General features: G+C 41.4%; 1 protein-coding gene across 1 annotated transcript in view; it reads right to left on the reverse strand.

Annotated features, from left to right (window-relative positions):
- Positions 1-442: 442 nt before the first annotated feature.
- Positions 443-13,939, reverse strand: part of VWC2 (von Willebrand factor C domain containing 2) — a 54,001-nt gene continuing 40,504 nt past the window's right edge. The window contains exon 4 of the mRNA XM_021546859.3: positions 443-909. Coding sequence (XP_021402534.1) covers positions 758-909 — 152 coding nt within the window. The 3' untranslated portion in view covers positions 443-757. The remainder of the gene's footprint in view (positions 910-13,939) is intronic.

Genomic DNA, 13,939 nt, shown 5'->3' on the forward strand with positions numbered 1-13,939 from the left:
TATGTCTGAAATTAATATTAAGAACTGAATTCATATGAATAAATTTTTAGCAGCAGCTATGAGAGACCAGTTTCACATTACCCACTGCTCCAAGTTATCTTGGCAGTGGATTAGGAGACAGGAGCACAAGTAAAACTAAGATATGGAGCTGACTCACCTCTACATTACAGCCCATTTATGTTCATAAATGAACACATGCTCTCTGAAAACCTGTTCTTCTCCTCTTTTTTCCAAAACTGAGAATGTCAGTTTTGTCATGTGCTATCTCTTGCCTGTCCCAACAAAATCAAAATAAGCAACAGGAAAAAACTCCAAACCCAAAACAAAACCAAAAAACACACAAGAAAATCTTCATATAGTGAAACTGGAACAGAAATGCATAGTTTTAGCCATGGCGCATGTATACAAGAGGAGAGGCAATGCTACAGTACTTCAATCCATATTGTCTATATAAAACATTTATTTTTAAGCTCTATAATGGTATTATAGAAATACATAGAATATTTTATAGTGTATTTAAGTGTACTCACTGTGAAAATAACACATTTAAGACAGGTATTCTTATGTCCAAATGTTTTAAATATATGCACTTCTTTGCCTTGCAGTATTATGTTACTCTGAAAAACAAAATATCAGTATTTTATTCCTTGCTCCTCGCCAGAATCTTCTCATTCAAATTTCCCTGGGTCATCTCGGGTGCTCACTGCTGTGGGATATTTTATAAAAACCACAAAAAGTCTGTAGATTTGTAGATCTCCTATATTTGCTTGCATTCATGTCTAGTGCACATCGCTTGCCGTTCAATCCTCCAAGTGCCTTCTTCGTAAGTACAGTGACATATAGTGCATTCATCAGTTTTCACCTCCCGGCCTGCTGGAATGACAAGGGTTTCTGCAAAGCAGTTTGGGCCTGAAAGAAGGAGAGAGAGCATTATGTGACACCAACAGCACACTGCAATCCAGCCTAGCACGGTCCTAGACCTGGGCACAGAAAACATACAGTAAAGTGAGTAACACTGGGTGCATTAAACAAACATGGGCATCACTCACAAGGCATAAAAACAGCAAAGAACACAAGGAGCCCACCCGCCAAAGTGGCTGGATGTTTCTGGTGAGGACTGTCCCTGCCCCCTGCGCAGGAAAGTGCAATAAAACCTTCCTGTGCAACATGCAGCTGTGCCAGAAGCCTGGGCACACCCTGATGGTGCAGATGAACACAGACTGAAGAGACAGAAAATGCCAGCTGTTGATAATTCAACAGTGCTACTGTAAGCTAACTAAGCTGCTTATATATTTTGTTATTTTTTCCCACTGGAAGCAAGCATTTTAGTTTCTGTAGTAATCACAGTATCAAATTAGTTTATCTTCCCTTTCATGAGAAAATAGTCTATTTCCAGCAGAGTGGAATAGCTTCAGCCTCTTCTGAATGAGGACACTTTACATGTATAAAATGAAATATTCCATTTTATGTAAGTCAGTAAGTCTCCAAACACCTCTTTTCATAGTACACTGAAATAACTTCATTTCCAAGGATGAGGCAGGAGAAAAAGCCACCAACAGACTGTTCAGAAGACCAATCTGGTTCTCTCAAAAAGCAGAAGGCTGTATTATCTATATTTCTGTCAAAAAAAAGTCTATTTCTGCTGTGAAAATCCATATGCTCTTGCAAAGCAGCATTAAACTCTCCAGCCATGTATCTATCCACTGTCATGCCCACAGTGGAACCAGCTCTTCCATTTAATGAGCACACACAGCAGCTGCTCAGGCACAGCCTGGCCACTTCATAGCACTTTGGCACCACTGACATCAGGGCAGGATTTGTAGGAGGGGCCAGGATACACTGATCTGATACTGCTGAAATTCTTGAAGGCTATGGATGTACAAAACACTTACTGACTGCCAGCCTGGTTGCCATACCAGTAAATATATCCCAGATGGGCTCAGTCTTCCATTGCTGAAGGCTTACTCCAAGACCTGCACCAAAGAGGCTTCTTCTTCTTCTACAGAAATGTAGCCCACCTCCTGGGCTGTGCATTTCAAAGCACAAGCCTAATAGTTCACAAATCAGTTTTAACAGTTAACTCATTGAAACAGGTTATGTCTTCGTGTGCACACAACAGCCTGACAACTAGATGCCAAACTGGCCTCCTTCCTCTTGTAAGAGACCTGCAAGACCTGCAGAAATATGCTTCCCCAAGCTGTACTCCTTCTTAATGCTCTGAATATTTAAGCCCATACTTTGTTTTCATAGGATCACAAACTTTTTTCAAAGAATCATTAAGCTTGGAAAACACCTCTAAGGTCACTGAGTCCAGCTGTTAACCCAGCATCACTGTGCTCCCCACTAAACCATGTACCCTGGTGCCACATCCACATACCTTTTGAACACTTCCATCACTTCTCTGGGCAGCCTATTCTAGATATGGAACTGACTGTTGACAATTAGCTATAACGTGGCTTCAATTTGGGGTAACTTCCTGCCCATTTGGATACAGAAACTGTAGCAAAATACAGCATATCTCATCTAAAATCACCTGCTTTACTATCCTAATGTTACTGTGATACTTCTGTGTTTTCAGTCCCTCTATCTGTACATGTGAAGTATTACTGAGCTGGAAACACTGTAGGGAGGACTTTTGGGGTGGAAGAAATGCTCCTGGGTCCCCACTACATGCTGGGAGGGGTCCTGGGTTTCAACAAAAGTAAAGCAGAATTAACCATGTTGTCCTTGTTGGAACTTTGTTTAAAATATTTGAATGCTGATCTGTATAATTCTGTTTCTCTAAAATACCGTATTCTTCTTGCAACTAATAAAGTTTAATCCAAAAATAAATTCACCTACACATTACATAAAGATACCTGAATGTTTTGCATAATTTACAAAGCTATATGATATAAAGAGTTAAAGTATTAAAAGCAGAATCTACTTTCCATGGAGAATTTGTATGAAACCTACAAGACCACTTGAAATTTAAACACTGCTTAAAAGGCACCATAGGAAAAAAAGTGATGTCAATCCCTTGTACAGGATTTATTTTATTCTGGAAAAGCAAATGTTATAGGTTGTACTTAGTTATAAAAACAACTGGGGAATAAAGTAAAAATGGTGCACCACATCTAATATAATTCACTTGGATTCAGAATGTAAATGCCTACAGTCACAATTAGCAACACTTTAAGGTCATGTGTGATGAGTCCTTTTTAGACCAGAAAGTTATTTAATGTAAAGACTGAACAAGTTAGACCTCAACTAGTAAACTATTTTATATGGGGGTAAGTCATTGCTTTGGTAAATCTACAGAAAAGCAATAATCATCTACCTGAGAAAGGGACTTGAAAAAAATAAATGGCAGCAACAAATGTTGTTTTAGTACCATGGAACTCTTCCTTAGAAAATTGCCCTTTTTCTGGTTCTGCATTTGCACCCATCATTACTTTAAGTGCAAATCTGATATCAGCAGTCAGCTGGCATCCTTGCCCTCACCTTTTTCTCTGCAATATTGCACACAACATTGTGGGTAATGTTACAGAAAAGGTCATGAATGAACAGGCTGAACTGACTGGATTACTGCAACATCATGCACATAAATGTCAGTGCAATATAGTGTCCAAACAAGGGAAAATAATTTCACAACTCTTCTTTTATTATTTCTCCAAAGTCTCAGACTTCTATGGAAAATAACTCTGAGCTTCACCCCAAACCCTCATTCAATTTTGAAGCTGTATGAGCTTGTCCTGGTTCTTGGTGTCCTGTGGCTACCTTCCCACCAAGCAGGGAATGCTCATCCCTTTCCTCTTCCTCTGAGGAGCAGACACAGACTTACTCGGCTGCACTGATCAGACCCACCTGCAGTGATGGGGTATACACGGAACAGCACTGGTGGGACCCTTGCTGAAGGGCTGCTCTGGCTGCTCCTGTGCCTCCAGCAGCCCTTCCCTGCCTGTCACACAATCACAGAATAGTCTAAGATGGAAGAGACCCACAAAGATCAAGTTCACTTGAAGGGATAGCAGTGATGAAGCCACTAAGGATTCTCTATCTGTCTAAAAGGACAGTAGGGAAACTGAGGAATAGAAGATGTTGAACTGACAATGGGAAGGCCTGGAGGTGCAGTAGGCACACAAATGCTAGTTTTAAAAGCTTGAATGCCTTTTCTCAGTCTTCCTTTGAAGAGGGAGATCCTTCACATTCAGAGTGGACAAGCTGCCCCAATGGCAAGGCACTTGCTAAAACTACTGCTTTACTTAAAACTGGGCAGTTCACATTGATTTAGCAAAATTTTCAAAAGGTAAGCTGTTTTTGAGTTTTTAAATTTGCAAAATTACCTGACTTAGCACATGAAAAGCATTTCCAAGTAAATTGGGGCTGTTTCAACCCCACAGCAGTGGAGGTATTTCTCACTAGATGCTGCTGCTGCAGGAGCAGTGAATTTGTTCTTCTTGGTCTACAAAGGAGGCTTCCTGCTTTTTGAGCTCCTTTTTGGCTACACCACTACTCTGCACAAGTTCAGCACCTGGCAGATGCTCAGTGCAGCGCTGGCTTGTTTGCTCTGCAATATAAACCTCCTGGCTCCATCCCCAGCTGCGTACACTTATATAGCACTAAGGCAGTCAGTGGTGCTGCACTTCCTCACAGCAGATGAAGATCTTGCCATATCACTCTTAAATCTGGCAGAAAATTCATTATGACATATTGTATCAATTCTGAGCACAGCTTGAAATCTACCACGACGTTGTTTGTTTTCCTAAAGTATACAACTGGTGCTGTCAGACTCCACTCGAGCCATACCATGCTGGTATCAGCACAGATTTCTTTCCCAGGGCTAAGGCACTGTTGCTGCCATTGCAGCGATGTCTCAAAGCAGCAAGTTCAGTGCAAATCCTCAGTTCTCACACTGAGCACCAGACTGGCATGCAGGTCTTGGCTTCCCTGCATCTGAAACAGTGAATCCTAGCTTCCAAAGAAACATTTTTACTGGGATCTAAAGAACTAAGAAGACAGATCTGTGTGGTTAATTCATTGAGTGATTGTAAAGAGATCCTCATCTTGGAAACACTTAAAAACTAATAAAGTTTCAAAATATTATTGGGGTAAATCCTGCTATTGTAATTTTAAAAAATAATTCCACTGGTCCTGTGGAAAGTTTCCAACTACTTACATGCTATGCTTCAGTGTTGACAAAGGCAATAATCTAATTAAAATCCAAATTTTTTATCTCAGATGGAAACAGCTGATGCCAGTTCTCAGCAGAGAATGCCCCAGCCACTCACCTACAGAAGTACCTGTAACCTTGACAACCTCAGAAGTGCCTCTCTGAAACTACTCCTCCCCTCTGTCCACAAAACCACAGCTGTATGTCACAGAGCTATTCCTGTTTCCTCTTCCTCCTGTCCTTGCTTTTGTATGGGCACATGTTCCAATCAGTTACAAAATATGAGATACAGCAATTTGGTAAATCACAATTTAATCAACCGTTTTCATCATGTGTTAAACCGAATCATGGACAAAGAAATCTGTTCAACTGAAAGTTAATGTGCTTGCCTGGAGAATAAGTCACAGCAGATTTTTGCTAATTAAAACTACAGTGACAACCTCACTGTAATGCAACACTTTGATGTAAGACTGCTTTGGGCTCTGGTTTGTACTAAACTTTCTCACAACTGCCTCTCTAATAGCTCCTTGCAGCAGTCAAACAGGCCACTTCCAAGGCACCTGACAGCAAACTCTGACAGTTTTCTGGCATTCATTACTGGCATCATTCATTCTGGAATCATTCATGTCGTATTAGAGCACTTTGTAAATTATATAACATCAGTATTTGGCTTACCCCCTTGGTTTTATTTAGTCTTTTTTTCTTTTTTCATGGAGACAGTTCCAACATGGGAAGAGAGGTCCTACACTTTGCCCTGTAATGTTGAGAACCATGACAATATACAAGAACGAACAGGACTGAGTGAGATCAGAGGTCCACCTGCACCAGCAGGAGGCAGAAGGAGATGCATGGGGAGGTAACAGGGACAGAGAAAGCACACATATCCAGCTTCCAGCACTGTCTGCACTGGATATTTGGTTAATGGCTCCTCCTTGCTGTGTTAGTGGAGTTAATGGATGGAGTTAAAAGGTTACTTTATGATTAAGCTCTCCAATATCCTGCTGAACCAAATTCTGATAAACAGAATTTGGTTGTAAGGAGGTCCACAGATACTGTGCACAGGGTAGAACCATTTTCTTTTGTTGCCCACCCACTACCTCAACTTGGTATTTCAAAATCCTCTAGCAGAAGAGGTGGTAACAACCATCTCCATTTCTGTCATGCTGTTCATGATCTTATTGACCTGTATCATGCTTCCCTTCTATCCCATTACCTCACCTGCAGGTTGAAGAGGCCAGCTCTGCACCATCACTGTCCCTGCTGACCTCCCCACACCTTCCCCAGTTCTGCTGCCTCTTTTTGGGGCTGTGAGGATCAGGCCTGTGTACTGCACACAAATTGTACAAACACCATGGACCTGTACAGTAGCACAGTGATATTCACTGTTTTGTTTCCTATTTTCCTCCTACTTTCTGACATTTGCCTTTCTGCTGTGATTACTGATCAAAAAGTTGAGCTGATGTTTTCATTACACTTACAAATTTTACATCAGATAGAAATCTTACAGAAACAAAGGTACTGTTCCACTCAAGTAAAATCTGCTGCTGCCTGTGTTACGTGAAAGTTTCGCTGTCCAGAAATGCTACTTGACAGTCTTCTATGTACAGAAGTGTTTTTGTTTCCCAGTAGTTTCAGGAACATGCTGGAGAAAGCAAAGCCTTCCCTCTCACCTCTCAGATCTTTCTTCTTTCTGACATTTTGAGATTTTCTCCATTGCAGATACCAGGGAGACTAAGGTAAATGTAGACAACCACCTACCTGCATTTCAAGCTGTCTACTGCTGTAGATGGCCTCTGATGCCACAATACAAAGCCAAGGATGTTCTGGAAGTTACACTGAGGAGCTAGGACAACTGAGGACCAAACCACAGGCAGATGCTGGCTGTGCCTGCCTCACAGTGCACAGAAGCACAAAGTCCCTTCTCACCTGCTTAGCTATTTGAGATGAGTTTTGAAATGTGCTAATGTGGCATGGTGAGATATCAAAATAAGGCTGCTGTGCCACGTAGGTCCGCAACAGAAAGATTACTGAGACACAGGCATTACCTCCCTCATCCCTCTCAAGTCTAATCACTTTCCCCAGAGATGGTATCGGTGCCTACTTTGTGTCCTTCCAATCTTTAATCTCTTCTAAGGAGTCTGTATCTCCCTGACTTGATTTTGTTTCCCTCTCATGTGGATGTGTGCGTATATATATAATACATCTGTCTCCTGTGAAATGTCAGCTCAGAAGATAAAGCACAAAAAGCAGCTGGCAAAAGGAGTCTGTGACCAGGATTACAGCAGACTCTCATTCTCTCACAAAAATAAGTTCATCACCCCTGTCACTGTCATGATTCTGACTTCTCCCAATCCATCAAAATCTTTAACTTGCTTCAGTACCTCTGGACACAACTGAACCAAGCCCAAAAGAGAGCTTTCAACAAAAGAAGGATTCAGGTGAATCCAAGTTTAAAAGCAATTTGAGACTCTGAAAAATCATGCACTAATTCCATAGCTTATCAATGCTTTAGGATACTGGCAGCCAGAGAATAGCCAGAGAACCATGGCAGATATCCTAACAGACTTCCTGCAAATGTGTGTATATACATGTATGACAAGGAAAAGCAAAATAAAAGTATATCCATTTTGTGATCTTTCCTACCTGCTATGGGAAGTAACAAAAAAGCAGTGGGTGCAATATGCAACCCTCTATGAAAGCATAATTTTTTTCATGCTAGAGAAAGCTTTGGTGATTTTAAGAGTAATAGAACCCCTCCTTCTGTTACGGCCATTTTTTGTTAGATGCATAAGGAAACAACAGATTAGGAGAAATTATTTAAAATAACATTTTTCCAACTTATTTAGAAGGATGTGTACAGAAATGTCTGCTGTGAGTGGACAGATAGAAGAGAGTTCAAGGAAGCTCTTCTGTAACTAAACAGGATGACCATGTTATCAGTGGCACTGCTGTGACAAAGTGGGTACCAAAGCTCTGGCACTTGCTGTAGCCTACGTGTGCTTGTGTGTGTGTATGTGCTTTAATCCAGAAGATAAACCAGTTATAATCTATTTAAGAGTTGGGTTTTAATGTTCTGCTGATGAGACTCACAAGCTCTGTTTATGGCCATGTTCCATTATTTCACTATTTCATTTATCACATGTGACAGCACTATTGATGAACATTTTACTCTGCTCCAATTCTAGAAATTTCAATAGTGTCCAAAAAGACCCAATGAACATGAAACAATGCCACCACAACCACTGGACTGATCCTTTTCACCACTGCTTCTTCCCAGCTCTGATTCTCCATCACCTTGAACTTGGTGGTGATCCCTGGAATGACAATGTCAAATACTACCAAAACCACTGACAATGCCAATTGTACCAGTACCAAAAAGGGCTGCACAGTTTTGCATAGATAGAAATGGCTTGCAGGAAGGGAACATTCTGCCTAACCTGCCACTGCTGCTGTCTCCTTAGATTTTCAGGGGTATCCAGTGAGCAGCACTTCAGCTTTTTGTGTACTGAATACAAAGAAGCAAAGAAGCATTGAACTCCACACAATCCAATACCATATGAGCCAAATAGAAAGCCTTGAAGCATAGAAGGGCCAAATTAAACATAAGGTTTGACTGCCATAAAAATATACTGCATCAAACAACTTCCTTTATAGAGAACATACGGAAAGACCTGAACAGGCTACTTAAAATTATTTCATTACTTGTAAAAGGACATTATATTCCACCCAGGAACAGCATCAATTAGACATCAGCTGAACGTTGTGGGTATCTCACAGAAAATTATATAAACACTTAGAAGCCAGCAAGCTGCATATCGATTTTAGGCTCAGCTTACAGGTCTGTCACAACGCAGATGATTGAGAAATTAAAAACATCAGGTTTGAATGTATGGAGAAAAATCATGTCAGATACCCGAGAGAAAAAAGAATCACAGAAACATTTATGTTGGAAAAGATTTCTAAGCTCATTGGGTCCATATGTTAACAAAGCACTACCAAGTCTACCACTAAACCATGTCCCCAAGAATCCACATACCTGATGAATGCTTTCAGGCATGGTGACTCTACTGTTTCCCTGGGCAGCCTGACCACCCTTTCTATAAAGAATGTTTTTCAAACATCCAGTCTAAATCTCCCCTGACACAACTTGAGGCCACTTTGTCTCATCCTGTCACTTGTTACTTGGGAGAAGTGACCTGCACCTGGCTGCAACCTCCTTCCAGGTAGTTTTAGAGAGCAATAAGGTCTCCCCTTAGGCTTCCTTTTCCCCAGGCTAAACAACCCCAGTTCCCTCAGCCAGTCTTCATGGGACTTGCATTCCCTACATCAGCTCCACTGCTCCTCTCTGATGCTCCAGCACATCAATGTCCTTCTAGTGAGGGACCCAGAACTGGACACAGGATTCAAGGTGTGGCCCCAGTGCTGAGCCCTGGGAACACCAGCAATGACCAGCTGCCAGCTGGATGCAGCTCCATTCACCACTACTCACTGGGTCTGGTCATCCAGCTGTTTTTTTACCAAGTGAACCAGTCCAAGCCATGAGCAGCTAATTTTTCCAGGAGAATGCTGTGGGAGAAACAGGAACTCCTGGGGGCTGGTGCTCTTTACCCTGCTTACCATTGTCCCTGCCTGCTGGGCCCAGGCATGCCTGCACTCCCTTAGCTCTCTCGCTGCTTCCCCCTGCACCACCCAGACTGGACTGTGAACCAGCCCGGGCTAAAGTCAGCCTGGAAGAGAGGAGGATGGTTTGGTCTGGGACACAAGCTGCAGTGCAGCATTCTGCAGAGATGCTTGCAATGGAGTGGAGCCCAGGGAGTGTGTGGGAGTAGCACTGGCTACTTGGAAATTACTTCTGAAGCCCAGAGAGGGCATTCATGTCTAAGAAAACAAATTGAGTAATTGCTAATTTTTCCCACTGCTACAGAAGCTGCAGAAGCATTGCCAGACATTGCAAGGACTGGCAGCAGTGATGGGGCAGTCTGTGGGCTGCAGTGGAGTAAAATGCCTGTGCCCAGCCCTTGTAGCATGGGAGTTTAAAAGCCCTGCTGTTGAGGTTAACGGGGCTAATCCTTCCCTTTCTTAAGCTGTTTATTCATCCCAGTGACCCTGCTGGGCTTGGCAGGATAACTGAGGGCCTGGTGAAAGATCTGCTCAGCACTAAGACATCTTCTTTGTGCTGGGAAACATCAGCTTACTCTTCAGATTAAACAAGCCATGTGAAATGCCTTTGTCGAAAGATTCTCAACGAGTTGTCTTAAAAACTGTTATGCAAGTTTAAAAAGATTATGCTCTTCCAGAAGCACATGATACAGGCCTCAGAGATTTGCTGCAAACACTGTAACTAAAAGCACATTTTGATTAGCCAAAACACTTCAGGACTGGTGGGCGGTGGTGTCTATCAGTTAGACTAGTTAGGTCGCTGAGAAGTGGTCAGCAATTTAGGCAAAAATGCACATACAGTCAGGATTTTATATGTCCTGAAACACAGGCTAAATGCAGGATACTAATGAAGGATAAGATTTAGAGAATTATTTTGGGAAAATCCCTAAAGATTTCAACTAAATCAAAAGCTAAAGTGGTATCAAAATACAGAATAATTCTGCTTTACCAATGAAGCAGAATCTAAATCAGTGTATTTTTCCAGTCACTATAAATCACTGGGTATTGAGAATACAATATGTGAGGATGGCCAGCAGCTACCTACTAGTACAAGGAATTAGTCAGTTGAACCAATAAAATATCATCAGTCAAGCATCAACCATTTTTTCACCACATTTTAGAACAGACACTGAATACAAAGATAGACACTGAATACAGTTAAACCAGAGGTTATCTTTCTTATTGAGAATGATTTATACAAAAATCCTAAATGTAGTATCACTCAAGTCCTGATAGATTGTCACAGCAGACAGTGACAACTCTCCCAATTACATAGTCCCCTTGCAAGTTTAGGTATTTTATAAAGACTTGGTTTGACTTCTTGTTATTTCCTATTTTGTGCTATCATTACTGATCCTTTGGGTTTTTATTTTTTAAATTATGATCTTAGGGGCTTGCATAAACAGACAGATTTCTATCCATTCTTCACTAGAGTAAATTTGTTCTGGTTGTAGGTGTGCAGATGTCTCTAACATGCCTCTCTCTAGGTAATTTGCTGCTGAAGTGATACACACCAACGAGAAAAATGTGTCATCACTGAAGGAGCTGCAGTTTGGGATCTCAGACACCTGTGTAATGCTCTCATACACAGCAGCTGTAAGCAAAGCTGACAGCTGCAGAAAAAGGAAACAGAGGTTAAGACTCTTAAAGGCAATAAAGTTTCTGCAGTAACAGAAATAAGTGGTCTGTCACATCTGAACTGCTCAGCTTTGTACTTGAATACTTTGGCCCTTGTGGCATTTTCTTGATTGTATCTGTGATTTTGTGCTTATTTTATCCATTTCCTTTGAGTTACAAAAGGTAAGTATCTAGCCAAGACCAGTACCAGCACAACTTTTATTTAAAACATTTAAAAAATCCAAACACTTCCACAAAGAATATTCTTCAATATATACTGAAGACTGATCACGTTCTTTCCCTCTTCTACCTTTCTCATTTAGAATGTTTCCAGTAATCTTCCTCCTAAAATCAGAAAAATAGTACCCCTTCTTACTGGAATATAAGTGCCAGGGATCTGTGACAAAGAATGAACTGCACCTGTCAGCATGTCATGCATCGTTTTATAATACAATTCATTCTAACAACATCCTTTGCTGTACATTGTTAGCTTCACTGACTGAAATAAAAAGCTGTCATTGTGAAAAACAGGTGTAATACAGGGGAACCAGAACAGGAAAATGAAGAACCTGTTGAGTCACAGTCTTAATATATTCATTCCATAGGTGTGAAAATTTACAAAATATACAGTTGTAATTGCTAATCATTTTAATGTCATACTATTACTATGTGAATATACCTGTAAAAAAAAAAAAAAAAAGAGTAGCTAAGTTTCCTAAGGAAAAGATTCCTTATCAGCTAGCTTTAAGATGCACCTAAGTTACTCCACAATTGAGAAAAACCACAGTATTTTTAGGAGCAAAAGAGCTCTGCGCTCTATGCTACTCAATCAATACTTCCAGCTTTTCATCCCCTTTAATGATTTTCCCCTGGTGGTTATGAAACATAGCCCTGACACAGCTTGCTTTGGAAAGACTGCATTTTGTACCTGTGGAGGAAGCTGCATATAAAATCACAGAAAAATGCCTCTGTGAAAGCATGCTTTTCCTGCCCCTGGTACCCCAAGCAGTGTTCCCTGAGCAGCCCTGCTCCCATGGCAGGCCAGGATGCAGTCTGGGAAAAGTCTGGCATCAATCCCTGTTCCAGCACACTGCTTCTGGCCAGACACATTTCTAGGGATAGGCACCCAGTTTGTCACCTAAAAACGAGGGATCTGGTCTAAGCCAGCCACCCACGGACTCCATATACAGAGGGAAAGGAAGAGGCACCTCTGGGGCCAAGTCCTTGAACATCCTGCAGACAGGTGCTGCCCCAGCTGTTCACTAGTCTGGTCTGCAGTTGAGCCCTGCACCAGCACACAAGCATCCTCCTCACATTTCAGCCCTGTTTCTCACATGGCCCACCTTGCATCACTCCCTTATCTTGTCAAGGTCTTGTACAGAAAACTGAGTGAGATGCTAAAACAACATCATTTGGATGGAAGAAATAGGATAGGAAGGGGTGTGTCAAATATCAGTTATTCTGTCGATTAGAAACTGTCAACAAGTCAGAGCTGAAAATTTGAGATACCATTCCTGAGGAGAATTCACACACTCCTCTCAGGTCCATATCTAAAGCCAGCTTCTAAGAAATACAACCAGGTATTATGAAAATCTAAATATATTAAGTTGTAACATGAAAATCCATCACTACCTGAAGTTAATTTCCTCTTATTTCCATTTGCATCACTCTTACACAACTCAGGAATCAAAAACTAGCTAACAGGGATGCTTTGGAGTAGGAATAGTGGGAAACCAGAAGATGGAAGGGTGATTCATTGCAAAAGCAAGAGATTAGGAAGCCACTGGTGTTGGAAGAAACCAAATCAGCGTGATTTCAAGCAGGAAGGAAAAAGGAAGAAAGCAGGCAGGGTGACTGGCAAAATTATTTTAAGGAATAATTTTTTTGTTGAGATGGAAAGACAGATGTTTGAAGTGAGAGACATGAATCATGAAAGATACGAGAACCATTTTTGTTAAATGTAAGGATTGCCTCTGTGGGTTATACAAATCTTTCATCCAAGAAAAGTGCAGCAGCACAGAAATTTTATGTCACTCACAGGGGCACACATAAAAGGACACACATTACCCAAAAAAAAATCTTCCATGTAACATCACCCAACTTCTTCACTTTTACAGTCTTAAACAGCATTTATTTTTCCACGTGCTGCAAAGCCAAGAACACCATTTGGTAGTGCAGTGCTCTTTTCCCATGATGTTGTTAGCACAGGCTCTTCCTATTACACAGGTGTGAGAAATTGGGCAGAGCCCAGCAGAGAGCAAAACCCCCTTGGAGCAGACAGATCTCTGGCTTCCTGGACAGTGAAAGAAACACAGAGTGAGGATGATAAGCTCAAAACTCCCTTCAACATTCCCATGGACTTGTTAAGGGGTATCAACGCATCAAGTCTGCATATTCAGCCACCAACACTAACATCACTGGGTAGGCTATTTTGGCTAGGCAGATTCAACAGCTAATCCCTGTCACACAGCAGGATACAGACACCTTCAAATAACACCAGGGTTCACGTAG

This window comes from Lonchura striata, chromosome 1 (genome assembly GCF_046129695.1).
Source record: "Lonchura striata isolate bLonStr1 chromosome 1, bLonStr1.mat, whole genome shotgun sequence".
Lineage (NCBI taxonomy): Eukaryota > Metazoa > Chordata > Aves > Passeriformes > Estrildidae > Lonchura > Lonchura striata.